This window comes from Diabrotica virgifera, chromosome 8 (genome assembly GCF_917563875.1).
Source record: "Diabrotica virgifera virgifera chromosome 8, PGI_DIABVI_V3a".
Lineage (NCBI taxonomy): Eukaryota > Metazoa > Arthropoda > Insecta > Coleoptera > Chrysomelidae > Diabrotica > Diabrotica virgifera.
In genome coordinates, this window is record NC_065450.1 from 35,439,628 (window position 1) to 35,460,025 (window position 20,398).

At 33.9% G+C, this 20,398-nt stretch overlaps 3 protein-coding genes across 3 annotated transcripts; 2 read left to right on the plus strand and 1 right to left on the minus strand.

The window, feature by feature from the left end:
- Positions 1 to 6,586: 6,586 nt before the first annotated feature.
- LOC126890126 (matrix metalloproteinase-16-like) lies at positions 6,587 to 7,966 on the minus strand. Its single transcript, XM_050658974.1, has one exon. It carries the CDS (start codon positions 7,964 to 7,966, stop codon positions 6,587 to 6,589), a length of 1,380 nt encoding a protein of 459 aa, XP_050514931.1.
- Positions 7,967 to 9,718: 1,752 nt separating this feature from the next.
- On the plus strand, positions 9,719 to 13,438 carry LOC126890127 (uncharacterized). The gene is made up of 3 exons (XM_050658975.1): positions 9,719 to 9,856; positions 10,322 to 12,481; positions 12,560 to 13,438. Exons 1-3 carry the CDS (start codon positions 9,719 to 9,721, stop codon positions 13,436 to 13,438), a joined length of 3,177 nt encoding a protein of 1,058 aa, XP_050514932.1.
- A 5,251-nt stretch (positions 13,439 to 18,689) lies between these two features.
- On the plus strand, positions 18,690 to 19,662 carry LOC126890469 (uncharacterized). The gene has a single exon (XM_050659432.1). The coding sequence runs from the start codon at positions 18,883 to 18,885 to the stop codon at positions 19,660 to 19,662; it is 780 nt and encodes a 259-aa protein (XP_050515389.1). The 5' UTR covers positions 18,690 to 18,882.
- The last annotated feature ends 736 nt before the right edge of the window (positions 19,663 to 20,398 follow it).

The window sequence follows — 20,398 nt, forward strand, 5'->3', positions numbered from 1 at the left end:
ATTTTATGACCACTTATTAATGAATATTGGCCTATATCAAATTGTTAAAACAGCATAATTTAATTTATTTTGAAATTTTTGGCTTTATTATTTTATACTGAAATCTTTGTATTTCGACATTAAACAACATTAGTAAAAGTTTTTCTCCTTATCAACAATTGTTTCAATATGCGACATAATAATTTTATTTCCACATTTACAAACGATAGATAACGAATTCAGATTACGAAACACAGAAGAAATTAAACCCTTTTCAGATGAAGCTGTACCCTTTTGGATAGACGTTCAAAATGTAAAATCACATACAGAAGAAAACGAATACGGCGCATACGATGAAAACGAAGTATAGCGAGAAATGGGCAAAGAACACGAAATAACAAATACAATAAAAATAGAGAAATTACATTATCTGCGACATGTAATTAGGTGACAGCGTTATGAAATGCTAATACTGATCATTCGGGGAATAGTCCAGTCGGGTTAGAAGAATAACAGGCCTAACCTTGCATTAGGAGCTGCCCCAAATTTTATTTTTCTGATCTTTAGGGAGGGTCAATAGTAGTGTAAATTTAAAATCTCGACTGAATTCTGCCGTTGCGTTAGCCGTCATCTTGATTTTAAACGAGAACGGTTTTTGCTCAATATCTCCGCCATTTTCAACTTTTCGACAAAAAGTATAATAGCCAAAATTGTTGAAAATGTGATTTTCTGTCATTTCTATTAATACAATTTTTTCGTGCCGTCGATATTTTATGAGTTATGGCGGAAAATAATGACAGTTAGAGCTTAAATTATTGAATTATCTCGTTTATTATTAGTTTTACGACAAAAATGTTCCTATACAAAATAGAGAGAATTAAATTCTACACAATTTTAATCTCTTTCATTTTTTTGCTAAAGTTAATATTTAAGGTAGTACGTACGCGATAATGGCGCGAGCGTAAAACCCGACTGATTTTGTAACAATTGTTTTTGTTCAATATCTACGCCATTTTCAACCAAAATTGTTCCAAATATGATTTCCTACAATCTCTTTTTTATAATTTTTTTTCATGGGGTTGATATTTTCCGAGTTAAGTGGGAAAATAGTTAAAAGTGGTGGGGGGAGCATACTTACTGAAATGAATCTTGTTTATGAGCTGCCCCATACTTTATAATTCTATCCTTTAGGGGAGATCAATAGTAGTTTAAATTTAAAATCTCGACTGAATTCCGCGTTTGAATTAGCTGTCATATTGATTTTAAAGTAGAACCGTTGTTGCTTAATATCTCCGATATTTTCAACTTTTCGACAAAAATGGTAGGAACTCAAATTGTTGGAGACGCAATTTCTTACAATCTTTTTTCCACAATTTTTTTATGCGATCAATATTCTCCGAGTTAAGTGGGGAAAATAGTGGAAGCGGAAGGGAAGCATAATTATTGAATTGTCTCATTTATACATACTCACTTTACGACATAATTGTACGTAAACAAAAATACAGAGAATTATATTTTAAACAATTTTTGAAACTTCCAATGAAACACCAACCAAACTAAGTAGATGCATAAAAGACATAAAAATAATAACAATTTATATGCATTAAGTTCATTTATTTTATTAACTAGCGGGTTTTATTGGTTGAATTTGTCTGTCGATAATTAAGTTTCATGTCAGTTAACATATTTTAATATTTCAACAATTTTTTTAAATTTTTTACCCTGTGGGGGGAATTTTCCCATTCCCCCCCCTCGTAGACCCGCCACTGGTTCTCTCGAAAAATTGTAGTAAATCATAATTGCAACAATTTGAGTCCTCACACTTTTTGTCGAAAAGTTGAAAAAAATGGCGGAGATATTGAACAAAAACAATTGCTATAAAATCAATCAGGTCTTACGCTCACGCCTTTACCGCATACGTACTACCTTAAATATTGATTTTATCAAAAAAATGAAAAAGATCAAAATTGTACAAAATTTAATTCTCTTCATTTTTGTATAGGTTCAAATTTGTTGTAAAACTAATAATAAACGAGATCATTCAGTAAATCACTAATTATGCTCGAACTGTAACAATTTTTTCCCCATAACTCGGAAAATCTCCACCGCACGAAAAAAATTATAATAAACAAATTATAGAAAATCGCATTTTTAACAATTTCAATTTCTACACTTTTTGTCGAAAAGTTAAAAATGGCGGAGATATTGAGCAAAAACCGTTCTCGTTTAAAATCAAGATGGCGGCTAAAGCAACGGTCAAATTCAGTCGAGTTTTTAAATTAATACTACTATTAACTCCTCCTAAAGATGAGAAAAATATAATCTGGGGCAGCTCGTAATGCAAGGTCAAATGCTATCCCGACTGGGCTAGAAAGATAACAGAAGGAAGGAGTATAGGAAGAAAGAGAGAATTATAGTTGAAAAATTTAAGGAACTCTTCAGAGCAGCGGTAGATAAAGTAAAGATAGTGATAATGATATCCAACCTCCAATCGGGAGATGGCACTTAAAGAAGAAGAATCTTGGAATGTTTGTCTAATGATAGAATAACGTCATCCAAATAAACCAACATTTTTGTGATATCAACCCTCTCAAAATTGCCTCTATTAGTCCCTCAAATGTAGTAGAAGCATTAAATAGACTAAAAGTATAACCGTAAATTCCCAAAGGCCTGATTCTATCGATAATGAAGTTTTAGCTCGATTATCTGAATCCATTTCTACTTGCCGTCTTAAACTTTTTAGGTCGAATAAGCAGAATCCAAAAATTAAATGTAAATTTAGAACTCGAGCCATAATAATAATTTAAATTAATTAATTAAATTAATTAATTAATTAATTTAAATTAAGGCATAATAATTTAAAACATATGTCCGGCCCTTTTTCCAGGTTTTGACATTTCTTTTTATGTACTCTTTGCGTACATTACGAATATGCCGTTGCTCAATACGGTTCATATTAAATGAACCTTGTAAGTTTTCTAAAAATATCTTTTGAAAAAATATTCACGATATTTTTAGGACAATAATTGACGATTATGAGCCTAGATTGACAAAATGTAGGAAGAGGGAATATAGCAAACATGTAGTTTGATAAATATTTACAGTTGTAGGTAAATATTATCTATGAATACTTTTAATTTTATCAAATATTTACACTACTTTAAATTCAAGCATAAGTGATGTATTCCATAAGTGACATTTTCCAATAAAAATCGTATGATACAATTGATCCAAAAGATGGCATAGCCCAGACATCCAAAGTGAAGTTATCCTTCAACACAAAATTGTTCTAATATGGTCCACATAATGTCCAGAAAAAAGTCACACCATTTTGAGCTTCAGGTTTGGGGGGAAAGGGGGGAGAAATCGGTAAATTCGTAGTTATTTAAGTTTTTCGTCAATATTTCTTAAACTATGCGGTTTGGCATAAACAAGCTTCTATACAAAATTGTTCTACATTAAATTTGAAATAAAAAAGGTCCTATGCATAATCCTTCTAAAATGAACGGTTCCAAAGTTACGGTGGTAGTATAGTTTAATTATTCCAAAAAGGCCTAACCCAGACATCCAAAGTAAAAGTTTTCCTCCAACACCAAATTGTTCTATATGGTCCACATATTATTCAGAAAGAGGTTACACCATTTTGAGCGCCCGGTTTGGGGGGAGATGGGGGAGAAGTCGGTAAATTAGTAGTTTTTTTACGTTTTTCTTCAATATTTCTAAAACTATGGTATAACGTAAAGCACGCTCTATACAAAAATGTTCTACATAAAATTTAAAACAAAAAAGTTCCTACACATAATTGTTATAAAATCAACGGTTCCAGAGTTACGGAGGGTGAAATTTGGAGGTTTTCGATACTTTTTATATTTTTCGGGCAATTGATGATGATTTTGGGTGGTGAGGTTGGGGTTTCTTCAGGGGCTTATCACTAACATACCATCGGCCACTGAAATAGCAAATTTTATTTACAAAACACAATCCTGTTAAAGAAAATTTCTTTCATCAATAATAATATTATAAATTACCCAAAGAATATAAAAAGTATCCAAAACCTCCACATTTCACCCTCCGTAACTCTGCAATCGTTGATTTTATAACAATTATGTATAAGACCTTTTTTGTTTTAAATTTTATGTAGAACATTTTTGTATAGAACATTTTTTACGCTAAAGCATGGCTTTAGAAATATTGACGAAAAACCTAAAATAACTACTAATCTACCAACTTTTCCACCATCTCCCCTTCAAACCGGACGCTCAAAATGATGTAACTTTTTACTGAACAATATGTGAGCTGGAGGACCATATAGAATATCTATAACCATATAGAATAATTTAGAGTTGGAGGAAAACTTTTATTTTGGATGTTTGGGTTAGGCCTTTTTTGCACCAATTATAATATAATACCTCCGTAACTTTGGAACCGTTCATTTTAGAAGGATTATGCATAGGACCTTTTTTATTTCAAATTTAATGTAGAACAATTTTGTATAGAAGCTTTTTTATGCCAAACCGCATAGTTTAAGAAATATTGACGAAAAACCTAAATAACTACGAATTTACCGATTTCTCCCCCCTCTCCCCTCCCAAACCCGAAGCTCAAAACGGTGTGACTTTTTTCTGAACATTATGTGGACCATATAGAATAATTTATTGTTAAAGGATAACTTTCACTTTGGATATCTGGGTTTGGGTATAGTTATACCATATTTAAATATAGTTCAAATTTTTTATGTCGAAATTTGTTTACACAATTCATATGTCTACCTACATTTAATTTAACAAATTGTACAATATAAGTTTGAAATTAAGTTTATTTGACGTTTTGATTTTCACTTTGGAAATCGTTATCAAAATAAAAAACAATAATTAATAAGTTAAACAAATTTTGTGTTTACTAGTGTTTTGTATTTTGATAACGATTTCCAAAGTGAAAATCAAAACGTCAAATAAACTTAATTTAAAACTATGTAATATTGTGGCTTATTCCCAACTAACATAGTAAATTGCCTAAAATGTGACAAGAAAATAGGTCAAGAAAAATATTAACAATATATTTTATTAATAAAATTCCGTAATGTACGCAAATACTATATTCAAGTTAAAAAAGAAATGTCAAAATCCTTCAAAAAGAACTGGAGATATGGTTTATAGCGTGATTTTTAAAGTATCCTCTCCATTACTCTAAACTGAACGAGTTGGACCTATACGTTGTGAAGCTTTGTAGACGTCTTTGTCTTTTTGTGATTGTCTCAAAAATACAACATGAAAATGAAAGGTTAACGATAGAGCAAACCCAAACGGAGAAAGTAAAGACATACAAATATATGGGAACTTAAGTTGATGACAAAAATGATCACAGCAAAGAAATTAAAGTCCGAATTGAAACTGCAAGGCAAGCACTTATAAAAATGAAGACACTGCTTTCAAAGACCTTCAGTTGCCTCTCAGATTGAGGCCTCTAAGATGGTACATATTTTCTATATTACTATACGGAATGGAAGCTTGGACATTGAAGAAACAACACATAAGAAAAATAGAAGCGTTCGAAATGTGGTGTTACAGAAGAATATTGAAAATTCAGTGGGTTCAAAGGATTACCAATGTTGAAGTGCTACGACGTTTAAATAAGTTCTTGACGACCTGGCAGTTTTCGTTCTTGCTTGTCTTTCTCGACCTCTAAGTACACGATTTCGTGGGTTATATTAGGTTATATGATTTTACCCAAATCTTGACGTTTTCTGAAAAGAGCACATTTTGTTATTTCCCAATGTTCCAGTTTTGGTGGTAAAGACACCAATTTAAGCGATTAATCTTGTGTTGCCTGGATAACTCGGGAACCCATAACTGTCTCTGCTGTATACTTCTTGGCCCGATTTCTTCTTCTTACCGTTTCAACTGAAACAGTTATACCTGAGTAGATGATCTAAACGGGTGTCACTACAGATATAGGGAATTCTGTGTGTTAGAGAGAGAGGTATATGATGTCACAGCTGATATAGGGAAGTATGTGTGTTAGAGAGAGAAACATGGTATCTCTGCTGCTATTGGTCCGATTTAAATGTACGACGGCTCGTTGGAATGGGCGGGAGATAACGAATACAAAAAAACATGGCGGCATAGTGCCAAAAGGGCGCTTTCCGATGTGACGACGTCCGATGGGGCGCGTTCCGATGTGACGGCGTTCTAGCGCTGGTCGATCGGTGCGCGATACCAGATGTGCGATCGGTACCTTAATTTTTCGCGGAACGCGAAGCAGATGCGCGGTCGGTACCTTAAGTTTTTCGCGGAAGGATCTCGTAGATACGAAGCGCGCGGCTGGTAATTTTGGAATTTAAATAAAACAACAACATAATGCAATTTTTTTATTAAAAGAACTATCACTAAAAAGGAACACAGCGGCGCAGCGGTGCGCGATACCAGATGTGCGATCGGTACCTTAATTTTTCGCGGAATGCGAAGCAGATGCGCGGTCGGTACCTTAAGTTTTTCGCGGAAGGATCTCGTAGATACGAAGCGCGCGGCTGGTAATTTTGTAATTTAAATAAAACAACAACATAATACAATTTTTTTATTAAAAGAGCTTAAAAGGAACACAGCAATCTTTATTCGTATATAGTTACAATTTTGTTTAACAAAGTTTTTAATTGTTTTAATAGACCGTCTTCAGGGCAGGGTATCCCAAAAAGCCCCCAACTGAACGTTCCTGCTGCTACAACTTTACGTGTGTATTCGCTGTACTTATAATAGGTATTGTTTTGAAAAAAGTAAATAAACCCATCCGTGTACCGGAATGCTGATGTTATTTTATTTGGTATTCCGGGGAAGAGATCATTTATTGGGCCGCGGTTTAAGACATCTCCAGCTTCATTAAATTCAATGTATGAATTATCATTGTACAATAAATATGTTTGACCGCTGTTTGTTTGAAATAAGGCATTTATTTTGGTTCTCGTAGGTATAGAAGGAAACATAAAACTTTTTTGAAGTTGTAAATTAGGGAAAGATGCGTCGTAATACCGATTATTGCTTACAGTTATTAAGTGTCCCTCGGAATTCTGAAAAACATGTGAAACTTGCGTAAACCTCAACTCTTTAGGGAGATAATCAGTAATTAATTCTGGATGTTGTGGAAGACGCATCTCATTTAAATCAAACTTCCATAAATATTTGTCAGACCCAACGTACATGCGATAATTTGGAAACTGTGGAGATGTAGCTAGAAACATGAAATCGGGATACTGAAGTAGACAGATGTTTTTTATTGCAGGTGTTGTCGGCAAATAGATCCTATTTTTCGAAAGTATTGTTTGCGTAACTGGGGCTGTTGACATCGATGTGGGGGCTTCTGTTTGTCCATATAGCCTGCTCATTGCCTTTTTATCATCATCATCAAAACTTGTCACATCTTGTTGATACCAAGGATACATAATAGACGAATCGCTATTACTATGTTCTAGTCCAAGGGTATGACCAATTTCATGCAGTAGGACAGCCAAAAAATTGGCTTCACCATCAGGAGCTCTGCCATTTCCTGCATACCACCGTTCATTGGCATCAAGATGGATTTCGATGCAATCGTTTACGCCAGGATAGTATGCGTGGGCTAATACTTTTCCAGGACCATCGAAATTAAATGGGCATTTAGAGGTTCCTTGACAACTTGCTCGAAAACTATGATTATTTGACACCACAGTTATAGTAATATCCGGCTTTGAAGAAGGTATTATTACTCGTTTAAACTTTAAGTTAGATATTTTCTCCCATCTAACGAAAGCGTCTTCAGCAAGATGTATATAAACTGGATTACTAACAGCTTGAGGAAAATACCAACTTAATGTTGTTTTATTCCACTTCGAATGAATTGCATAGTTATTGTCGCCAACAGAACATCGAGGCTTATTCATCATCATATTCATAGTATCATTATTTAATGTTCCGGTCACCGGAAGATTGTATCTTTCTTGAAATTCAACTAAGGCCATATCGATACTAGAAATAGCATTACTTGATGTATTTAGATATCCAAATCGTTTAAGAAAAGAACTAGCATACTCCAGAGTGCTATTCTCTGCATACACAGATACAGAGAGCAACAATAAGACATGTAAACAGACAAGCATCTCGATTTATACTAAACCCAAAATTTTTTGGTAAAGTTATTTAAGAAAATATTTGAAGTAAAAATCGTTGAAAATAATGAAAATAAATGTTAGCAGATAATTTACATATCGCATAGGAAATAACGGTTGAGGGTCTAATCGCATTACTATGCAATTTTCGTTATCATACCCACATTTTGTTATTGAGTTATATTTCTTATCATGTGCATAGAAAATGTTGGAATTTTTAAAACCAATGACAATGATAAAACTGAATATAATTTTGCACACGCACACTTTCTACAACACGTCATAGGGTGGGGCACGCAACCGTATAAATTTCAAAATGCACCTCAGGACGGTCTATTCCATAGTCTATTCCTTACTGTTAGTGTACTGTTGTGGTTCAACTAGTTTTGCAAGGTAAGTGTTCTCTTAATTATTTTTTGTTAAATATTTTTTATTTTTCTTGTTTGATTTTGAATAAAACTTAATGTTTTCTGCTCTGCTATTTATAAAATCTCTTCATTCCAGCTGAGATTTATTATTTCGACATTAAATAATTATCTAATTGTCGACATTTTGAATGACATTTATTTTTTATTTTCTCGTAATTATTCGTTGTTAAAATCTTTTCGGTTTTTCAAGTTTTTGGTTAGCTATTTATATATTATTTTAGCACCTGATTGTCTACAAGACCTCATGTCAGCATTTTGAATGACAATTATTTTTTATTTTCTCGTAATTATTCTTTGTTAAATCTGTTCGGTTTTTTCAAGTTTTTGGTCAGCTATTTATAAAATTCCTTCATTTCAGATGAGATTTATTATTTTAGCACCTGATTGTCTACAAAAAAGACATGCTAGCATGACAATTATTTTTTTATTTTCTCGTAATTATTCGTTGTTAAATCTGTTCGGTTTTTTGGTCAGCTATTTATAAAATTCCTTTATTCCAGATGAGATTTATTATTTTAGCACCTGATTGTCTACAAGACCTCATGCCAGCATGACAATTATTCTTTTTTATTTTCTCGTAATTATTCTTTGTTAAATCTGTTCTGTTTTTCTTTGATTTTTTTAATTAATGTTTTCTACTCTGCTATTTATCCCTTTATTCCAGATGAGAGTTATTATTTCGACATCTGATTGTCTACAAACAAAAAAGACTTAATGTTAGCATGCTGAATGTCAATTATTCGTCATTCTTCGTAATTATTCTTTGTTAAATCTTTTCGGGTTTTGATTTTGAATACAACTCAATGTTTTTTGCTTGGTTATTTATATCACTCCTTCATTTCAGATGGATTTATCAAAAATTAATGCCTCATCTGTCGTAGCGAGGAAACCCGTGAAGAAACTCAAAGAATTACCGATCGACATTCCAGTACCCATTACGGGAGCCAAAATTGTGACGACAAAGTTTGGGCAAGCTGTTCTGTTAGATTTGGGGGAAGAGGTGGTGTTTCTACCGCCTAGAGTGACAGATACCTACAGCCCCGTCATTGAGGAGTTTTCGAGCGGGAAGTATTCGATAGTTTATCACGGCCTGGTGGACTGCGGCCAAAAGTACCAGCCCATGACATCATTTAAAATTATCTAAGCGAAAATACTGAGAGAAAGAGAGGTAAGCAATATGGATATTGTTAAACAATGTAAAAATTTACTGTTATTCATCAAAAGAATCAGAAAGATAGTTTTTGATAAATTCACAGCTAAAGACAAAGAAATTTGGGTGAAACGCTTAACGAAACAAATCAAAACTTGTAATAAAGTAATAAAAAAACGCACTTTGCCTATAGGTACAATTAGAAAACTGCAAACGCATGTAGGACATTTTAAACATTTTAAACAGATTATTTTCAATAGACATGTCGGTATGGGGCTAGACAACAAACTAAAACATAGAGTTAAATGGGAAAATGTAGTTTCCGCGTTTAAAAGTCGAATTAAAACTGGAGTTATAGTTAATTTATGGCATAAGGACTTAGCACATTTCCTAAATGATTGTTATATTATTTTTAAAAATAAAATCAGAAAAATTTTAAAAGCAGATAAAGTTGTTAAAGTTAATGTTTGTTTTTGTGGAGAATTTATTAAAAAATCGGGGGAGGAGGAAATTGTAAATTTTAAATATTTTAATACAAAAAATGCTGTACTAGACGTATCTACCGATACAGAGCGGTGGTTTTTTGAGAATGTTAAAGATAAAATAAATCTTAAATTATCCGAGTTTCAGGAAAGGGACTCCGGTTTTGCATTAAATAGAATTGTATCTTTAGAAGTAAATATTAATCGATATGAAATTGGAAATGGTTCCTCGTATATTAAACTTCCTGAGAGTATTCAAAAAAAGCGTGCTTGTATTAATGTAAAAAATTCTGATCAAGCATGTTTTTATTGGGCAATAGTTAGTGCCCTCTATCCAGCTAAAGCACATAAAGAACTCCCATCCTCATACCCATGGTACAGTACAGTACTAAAAACAGAAGACCTAGAGGCACCAATGCCGTTACATCAAATTTCAAAATTTGAAAAATTAAATAATATATCAGTCAATGTATTGGCTTTAGAATTAATAGAAAATAATGAAAAGTCATTTTTCACAGTATATCCAGCTAGATTAACTAAAACAGTCGTTGCCAAACATGTAAATCTTCTTTTAATTCAGAATCACTATTTTCCTAAATTAAACGATTATGAAGCACCTCCAGTGGATAATGATAATTCAGAAATTAAGTACCACTACTGCCACATTACGGATATGTCTAAATTAGTTGCTGGTCAATTAAATAAAAGAAAGGCCAAATTATTTCTTTGCAATAGATGCTTAAATTATTTTTCAACTGAAGGGAAATTGTCGGAACATGAAAAAATGTGTGCAGATATGAATAATTGTAAAATGTCTTTTCCTAAATATGATGCTGTTAGTTTTAAAAATTATACTTATAAACAAACAACGCCATTTGTCATATATGCAGATTTTGAGTGCATGTTAGAAAAAGTTACAGACCTCCAAACATCCTGTTGTACTAAAAAATATCAAAAACATATTCCGTATAGTGCTGGATACTATGTAAAATGTAGCTATGATGAAAAGTTGTCTTTTTTTAAGAGTTATAGAGGCATTGACTGCATGGAGTGGTTTGCTAATGAATTACCAAATTTAGCTCAAAGTATTCATTCGAAAATTAAGAAAATTATACCAATGCAGGAAAACCCGAGTACCAGTAAAACCACAAGGTGTCACATATGCGAAAAATGTTTTTCTCCTACAGATATCATTGTTAAAGACCACGACCATTTTACGGGGGAGTTCAGAAATTTCGCCCACCAAGCCTGTAATTTAAATTTTAAAAAATTGTTTGTCGTCCCAGTTATTTTTCACAATATGAGTGGCTACGACAGTCATTTTATAATTTCAGAGTTAAGCAAAAAAGGAGATATTAGTCTACTTCCAGTCAATAAAGAAAAATACATTTCATTTACACTTAACGATGCTGTTACTAATATAAAATTTCGATTTATTGATTCATTAAGATTTTTAGGAGCCTCTTTAGATGAATTGGTTTCAACATTAAATAAAAATGACTTTAAAATTTGCAAGCGAGAATTTAGCAGGTTAAGTGACGATGAATTTAAATTAATAACTAAAAAAGGGGTATTTTGCTATGATTTTATTGATTCTTGGGAAAAATTAAACATTACCGATTTACCTCCAATAGAGGCATTTTATAATAAGCTAAACGATACGAATCTTACAGATGAGAAGTATGCTCATGCTAAAATAGTTTGGGATACCTTTAACATTGAAAATTTAGGTCAATATTCAGATTTGTACTTAAAAACCGATATTGTGCTTTTAGCAGATGTTTTTGAAACTTTCCGCAAAAAATGTTTTATAACTTATGGGTTAGATCCAGCCTGGTACTACACAATGCCCGGTTATTCTTGGGATTGTATGTTGAAATACGTGGGGTGTAACCTCGAGTTATTGCGTGACGTTGACATGATACTATTTATGGAGAAAGCAATTCGTGGAGGAATTTCAGTATGTAGCGGTAGAATGTCGGAGGCCAATAATAAGTACATGCCTAATTATGACCCCGCACAGCCCTCAAAATACTTAATGTATTTTGATGTCAATAATTTATATGGGTGGGCTATGGGAGAACCCTTACCCTACGGAGGGTTCGAATGGATGGATGCCAAAGACATTGATGTTATGTCTGTACCTGATGACTCTCCCGTAGGGTACATGTTACAAGTTGACTTGGACTATCCTCGCAAATTACATGATCTGCACTCAGATTTTCCATTCGCTGCCGAACACCGCAAAGCTTTGGGTTCAAATCATACTAAACTAATGACAACACTTTATAATAAAAAAGAATATATCGTTCATTATAGAAATTTAAAACAAATGCTGGCTAATGGGTTAGTTTTAAAAAAGATTCATAAAATTTTGAAATTTAAGCAGTCTGCGTGGCTGCGACCCTACATAGAATTAAATACTCGACTTAGAGCTGCAGCTACGAACGATTTTGGAAGAAATTTATACAAATTGGCCAATAATAGTGTATTTGGAAAGACTATGGAGAATATAAGGAAACATAGAATAGTAAAACTAGTCAGATCATGGAATGGGCGATATGGTGCTAAAAATTTAATTTCTAGTGCCAGGTTTCATAGCAGAAAGATATTTAATGAAAATTTAGTAGCTATAGAACTGATTAAATCAGATCTAGTTTTTAATAAACCCTTATACATTGGCATGACTGTTTTAGATATATCAAAATTATGTATGTACCAATTTCATTACGACTATATGCTTCCAAAATTGGGCGCAGATAAATGTAATTTAATGTATATGGATACCGATAGCTTTATTTATGAACTGTACTGTCATGATGCATATGAGGAAGTAATAAAACAAGATCTATCAAAATTTGATACATCCGATTACGCTGTAGATAATATCTATAATATTCCTCGCGTAAATAAAAAAGTTTTAGGAGTAATGAAAGATGAAAATAAAGGAGAAATTATGACAAAATTTGTGGGATTACGATCAAAAATGTATACTTTTAAAGTTCAATCTGGTCGAATCACTAAAAAAGCAAAAGGGACTAAATATAATATAGTAAAAAATGTTATAAAATTCGATGATTATGTAAACTGTTTAAATGATTTTAAGGAACAAACTGCTACTCAACACTCCATTCGGTCATATAGCCATAACGTCTATAGTATAGAACAAACAAAAATTGCGCTAAGTCCTTATGACGATAAAAGATATTTAATTCCAAATAGTTTTAGAACCCTACCATTGGGACATTACAGTATTTTAGAATAGATTTTTTTTTGTAGATGAATGTTCCATCATTGACCGACCTGTCTATCAAAAAAATCTGTGAAACAACAGTATCAGCATCATATTTCATCGAGCAGTCCCCCTTGCCGTGGACATTAACAAAAATAATATTAAAAAAATTTCCTTTATATAAATGGGAAACGATGATAAGCAGTGCTAAAAATGATCCTATTCCTTCATATAAAGGAATAGAATTTATTGCTTGCTCTAAACACATACCGTCACATTTAAGAAATGTCGTATTAGGAAAGTCAGATTGGGGGAGTATATTTGAAGATGAACACTCCAGTTATTGTGTATGGGCTAATGGATATTATCTGAAGCAGCATCGCCTAAACGTATGTAAATCATGTTTTTTTGCATTCAAAAATGCTCATGAGACCTTAAATAAATTTTTACTGGTGCGTTACGACCATACTCACGAAGTTTATGATGCTCATGATATCGTTGAATGCGTATATCAGCAACCATATTATTGGTGCAATAGTTGCTTTACTCAAGTTTTATTCGATTTAAAAGATTACGAGTCTTGCGTTAATGCATTACATGAAATGCCTAGAAATAACAGGTTTGATGATTCTGAACCAGAAGTCTGAAGTAGGCAGTAATATTGATTCTTTTGAGACGAATGATAGTGTCGAATATCCATAAGCTACTATCTCTCTTTCTCTCTTTTTTGTAAATAATAAAGATAATATAATGTTATTTTTCTTTCTGTATTTTATTCTATAATAAAGATATATGTAAACATTTTTATTTGTTTTATTATGAGCACTTCCCTCATATGAGGCGCTCAAAGCAACAGTGACCTAATCCACATCCCACAATTTTACCAAAACCCTTTTATTAAATTAAAGTTATCCATTATTTAAATAAGAGATAGCTTTAACGTAATAGGAGTGTTTTCGTAAAAATGTGGGGCGTGGGTTAGACCACTGTTGCTCTGAGCGCCTTATCATCACATCATAATAAAAATCTTATACTTTTTATGATAAAACGTTACGTTTTATGTGAATCTTATATGTTTTACGATAAAACGTCACGTTTTATGTGAAATAAAACTCCAAATTTGCAATTTTTATCATTTATTTAAATCATTAATTACCTTAATTTTATAAAAATAAATGAACTCCCTAAGAGCATTGTTTGTCATATCATCTGGCATTATAGAACAAAAAGCATACAATATTTGCAAGGGGTTTAAACTATCTGCAGTATTTTTACAAAAATCTAAAACATTATAATAATATTCACAAAAGTTCAAATTTTCTAACAACTGCATACGAGGCGATAGCACACTAGTGTTAAGTTCAACAATTTGCTTCACTTCTTCTTCATCCATATAGTACTCCACACCATGCTTCTTAACAATAATGAATTTACAATCATCGTAAACTATCGGGGTAACAGTGCAGTATTCTTCGCATGGAAAAGTTGGGTGCATGAGGTCATCAGTTGATTGGAAAAAATCAATTAGTTGTTGTGTGATGATTGAAATAAAGGAATACCATTCGTATGCGCTGAGTGATATTCTGGTAGGTTTATATTGTTGAGATAAAATCACTGCAGGCGAAAATGATCTTGCAGGGCTTATACCACATTGTACTTCATAGCCCGATAACGTGTATTTTGTTGCAAGCAGGTAGAAAACTTCTGATTTGGCGGCAGCCTCATAATTTTCCAAAGCTCTATCTAATTCTTGATTATAGTCTTCGTTGCTAGGCATATCGATGCTAAATTCACAACCACCTGAGGAATACCCACTATCGTGAGAGCCACCTGAAGAATACCCACTATCTTGAGAGCTCATGTTCACTTTTACTGACATTGATACTGAAGCATGAGTTCTTTTATAGTCCCCTACTCCTTGTGGTAAAAACAACCTCTTTGCAAAAAATGTATTGCTACGCGGCGGATTAAAAGATAGATCCTCCTAAACTACGTCATTAACGTTAATCCAGCTGTTATGTTTGCTGTCCATACCGAGCCATTTCACATACATCTTATTGCCTTTTCGTCTAAGTACTTTTTCAACCAAGTAAATGTCAGGGTTTAATGTTTTCTGTAATTCTTCTTCGTAAAACCCCCCGCTAATCGGTATACCGTGCATGTCTTCAAGCAAATACGTTATAGGATTTGTTATCTTAACTTTTACAATTTTAAATAATTCCGTCGTCCAATTGGGCGTGTAGGCCTTTTCAAATAAATGTTTTGTCTTTGAGACACGCACAATGTCACCAATTTTATATTTTCTTGGACCAGCAATTTTTAAATGACTATAACTCTTGTTTAAAATAGCTTTTTCGTTGGATTTGTTGACCTGAGATGGTTTGTATCCCGTTTTACTGTGCCTTGTATTGTTGTATTCCTCGGTAATTACAGGTAGAGCTTCTAACCATTTGTATGATCCATGTAAACTTAAATACTTTTACAACTTTGCTTTTAACGTTCTAATGACTCTTTCACAAATGGCGGCTTTTTTAATCGTGTAGGTGCTGTAATGATTAATTTCGTGTTTTTTCATTAAATTTTGAAATTTTCTGTTATAAAATTCTGTTCCCTGATCGGATTGGAGGTTCTTCGGAAGTCGTCGAGTATGGGCGAGAATATCCGAAAATGCTTGAGTAATTTCCTCGCCAGTCTTGGTCTTTAGAGGGCGTGTCCACACATATTTTGAAAAACAATCAATTACGACTAGTATTAGTTTAAAATTTTTATTTTGGTGTGCGTAAGGACGCATTTCGGCCAAATCCATTTGCCACAAGTCATCGATTCCTTTGATTATTGTTCGTCGACGAGGATAGATTTTTCGTGCTGGTTTATGCAATTCGTTCACCACCTGTTCCTTTTCTGTAGACATTTTCTTATTAACGACTTCCAGCATCTACATCTACAACATGTGTGCGCAATAGATCAATATTACGTACTATATCCTGTAATGTTTGCTCCACTTGTTTTAACCTCTGTTCCATCTTCATATCGTGCATCGTATGGTTTGCAAGTGTTTCTGCAGCTTCTTTTATGCTTTTATCCGTATCCTTTTTTAGTGTATTCACATCATCTTTGATTATTTTTTTCAATTTTTGCTCGAGAAGTGGAACTGTGGTTTTATGAAGCTCTTCTCTTACTTGATTTAGTTCGATCGCTAAATGTGGAACTGTGGTTTTATGAATTTCTTTTCGTACTTCGTTTAGTCCGACGACTAAATCCTGTATATCATTAGTTTTTTGTTGCAACAACTTATTTATATTGTTCTCCGTATCCTTTTTTAGTGTATTCATAGCATCTGCGATTATTTTTTGTAGCTTTTGCTCGAGCAGTGGAACTTCTTTTCTTACTTCGTTTAGTCCGATTGTTAAATCTTTTATATTAATGGATTTTTGATCTAATATCGCATCATGGGCTTTAATTATTGGAAAGTATACGCTACGCATCTCATTTATTAGATTATCAACGTATTTTTTCGTTGCAGCATCACTATATTCTGATGGGTCCTTAACATTACAAATTTTCACATTTTCGGCATTAATGTTTCCGGCAGGAGTATGTGGAAATGTAACTCGTACTGCCTTTTGGGTGATACTGTTACGAGAGTGATGACCGAATTTGTCGACACTCATAATGGAAATGATACCATCATTCTCAGTTACTCTATTATATTGGCTTCTTTTAGTTCATTGATGATAGCCACGATTTCGTTGTCGTGAGATGTGTTGCCGGCGTCTTTCGAAGCCACCAAGAGTTTAAGACGATCAACTAACTCATTGACGTCATCCCAATAAATATACTCTAAGGGTGCAGCGTTGTATGTTAAACGAGAGTCATCCAACCCCGTTCCTTTGACCGTAGATGAAGATGCTGACCGAGCTGTTTTCGTTCTGTGGTCGAGTTCTTTTTGTGAACGAGTTGCATGCTTTTTCATTGTTGCATCAGATGGTTTGGATAGAGGTTTAATAATAGAATGATATTTTTCTCCGCTGGAACCTTTAAGGCGTCCTAAGGTATCCAGATGAATCTCTGTGTTAATCAGCAGTGTTTTATACTTTTGTAAATCCTCATCATTATACTGTTCTGGGTTTGGGTTGGCATAAAATAAAAGGTGATATAGGCCTGGCGTACCACTTAACCTACGTTCTTCAAAATCCCGTTCTCGAATTATTACTATGTCTCCATTGTTTTTGTCAAAGTTTATTCGACGTTTTCCCAATATCCAGCCACTAATACTATCGTAAAATGGACCATAGTTTTTATCGATTTTATCGTCTTTTATCAAATATTCTTTTATGTACTTGTGACTTATTGGAGGATAGTGGTCGATATATTCGTCTGTGGCGTCCATCGGAATCTCGTTAGAACCGGAGATTGGCTCTTGAATGTTTTCATCAGATGCCTCGGGTGCATCAAGAAATACATCCTCATCCTCCTCCTTTTTCACCTCTTCTTTTTTAACATGTCCAAACTTGTTAGTGATAGTATGATGTAACGTTTTTGATGATTGAGCAATATCCTTGAGAGGCTTCGAGATTGGTTTAAAAAGTTTATTTAGTGACTCATCTTGCTCTGTTCTACCTAACTTCAATGCCAAATATTTTTTGCGAATTGATCTAGCCAATTCGGTAACTTTCTTCTTGCGAAGGGCAATGGCGACCGTATCATCTGGCATTGTGCTGACGACTAAACAAACACCTTACAATTTTATATATTTATCAAATCCTTTCCGATATCGTCCATTGTTGAGAGCAAAATCTTTCATAATTACCACAGTACCATACCTATCTCTCCAACATTCTGAACACATTTTTTTAAATTCATCAAATGACATGTCTGGCGATACGTGTTCATCAAATATATGTTTCAAATTTATCTCGTCTTGCTTGAACAGCACAATCATGTTACAATTGTCTCTTATTAGCTGCTTAGGTATTTTTGAATATGTTTGACATAAGTAAGCCGCATCGATATCTTTATGTCTGCACATGGAATAATACTCACGAATCTTGTGTTGGCCATCACATGCGACATCGTCAAATAAAAACACAGAGTTTGGTTGAGCTTTGTTGGGATCAATAATTTCTTCATTGTCTTTAAATGGAAAATACCCAACACCTTTGACTTGCGCTAATGCATCTCGCAATAGTTGGTATTTCGGTTGAAAGAGGGATTTTGAATAAACATAAACATTTTTAAACTTGACGCCATTTGGACTAAATAAAAGTGATAGCATGGCGTTAGTTTTTCCACATCCACTTGGACCACAAATAATGGCTCTGAATGAGTTTGGTAATAATTTTCCATGTTTACTGTTGGTTGCTTTCTGTACAATATCTAGATTATCAATTGGTAACGTCTGCTCTTGTTGAATGACTCTCATCGTGTGTTAAACATAGTAAAAATATGAACAATATATTACCAATGTCACCAAATGCATGACCATCAGTCCAATGTTGGTGTTCAAAGGGGAAGGTCTTTTGAACTCTCTAATTAATAAACTTCCAGTTGAGCTTCATATTCCTGGTTATCAGTATTGTGGACCTGGAACAAAACTAAAAAAACGTCTTGCACGCGGAGATCCGGGAATTAATCCTTTAGACGCAGCTTGTAAACAACACGATATCGCTTATTCGCATCATACATCTCTCGAAGAACGTCACAAGGCCGATAAAGAATTGGAAGATAGGGCTTGGGAGCGATTCAAGTCTAAGGACGCTAGCTTTGGCGAAAAAAGTGCTGCTTTACTTGTAACCGGTGGAATGAAAACGAAAAGAAAGTTGGGAATGGGATGTCCTCGTCGTCGTGGAAGAAAGGGACGTTATTCTTTCAATCGGGATGTGGTACCTAAAATTGCAAAGTCCATGAAGAGAGGAGCATCGTTAAGAGATACTGCTTTGACAGCTGTACGAATAGCAAAATCGGTAATTAAAAAACTTGGTGGACGAAAAACAGTTGATCTTCCACGAGTGTTGCCACTAAAATCTGGAGGTTTCCTACCCCTCATACCCCTATTTGCAGGTCTTTCTGCATTGGGGGCTTTAGCCGGTGGTGCAGCAGGGGTGGCGAAGACTGTGGTTGACGCAAAGAACGCCCAAAAGAAATTGGAAGAGGATATGCGCCATAATAAGGCGATGGAACACATCGGCTCAGGTCTGTACTTGCGTAAGAAACCAAGAGGCGGATTCGGTTTGTATCTGAAAAAAAACTTCCAATAAAGCTACCCAATCGTCCGCTGTACGACTTAGAGATTGCGCATTACGCGAAAACACTTAAAATCCCACATTTTCGAGGTGTTTTCATGAATGACACTCTGCCTAGACACGGTCCTCGAAAACGTGAATGCGCAATAGTTAATCTAGATGCATCATCACACAGCGGAACACATTGGGTAGCATATAGAAAGATAAACAACGACGTAGAGTATTTCGATTCATTTGGTAATTTGAAGCCGACCAAAGAACTTGTTAAATATCTAGGTACACATACAAAAATTTTCTATAATAACCATCAGTATCAAACCTACAATCAAATCATTTGTGGACATTTATGCCTAAAGTTTTTATATAATGGAGCATATTAAAGGCATGGAACTGCTTCTGGACCATATGTTTCACAAAAAACGTTTTGAAGGATTCAGTGAAGAAGAACTAAAATTAATACCGCTAGATTATATTATACGAACTGTAGAACCTATAGAATTGTTATATATATGGCATAAATTGCCTGGGGAATATCGACAAGAATTTAACCTGCAGATACTACTTCCCTGCTTCGTGCATTACAACAGACCTGATTGGAGGACTCATTGTGATGGCCCACCCGGTTCTCAAGCATCTTGTCATTTATGTAAACTTGCTTTAGAACAAATAAAAAAAATGTGAATAAATTTGTTTTTTTACTGTATATAAACCTATTAATCTCTTGACCTGAATCAGTCATCATGTCGCAGTT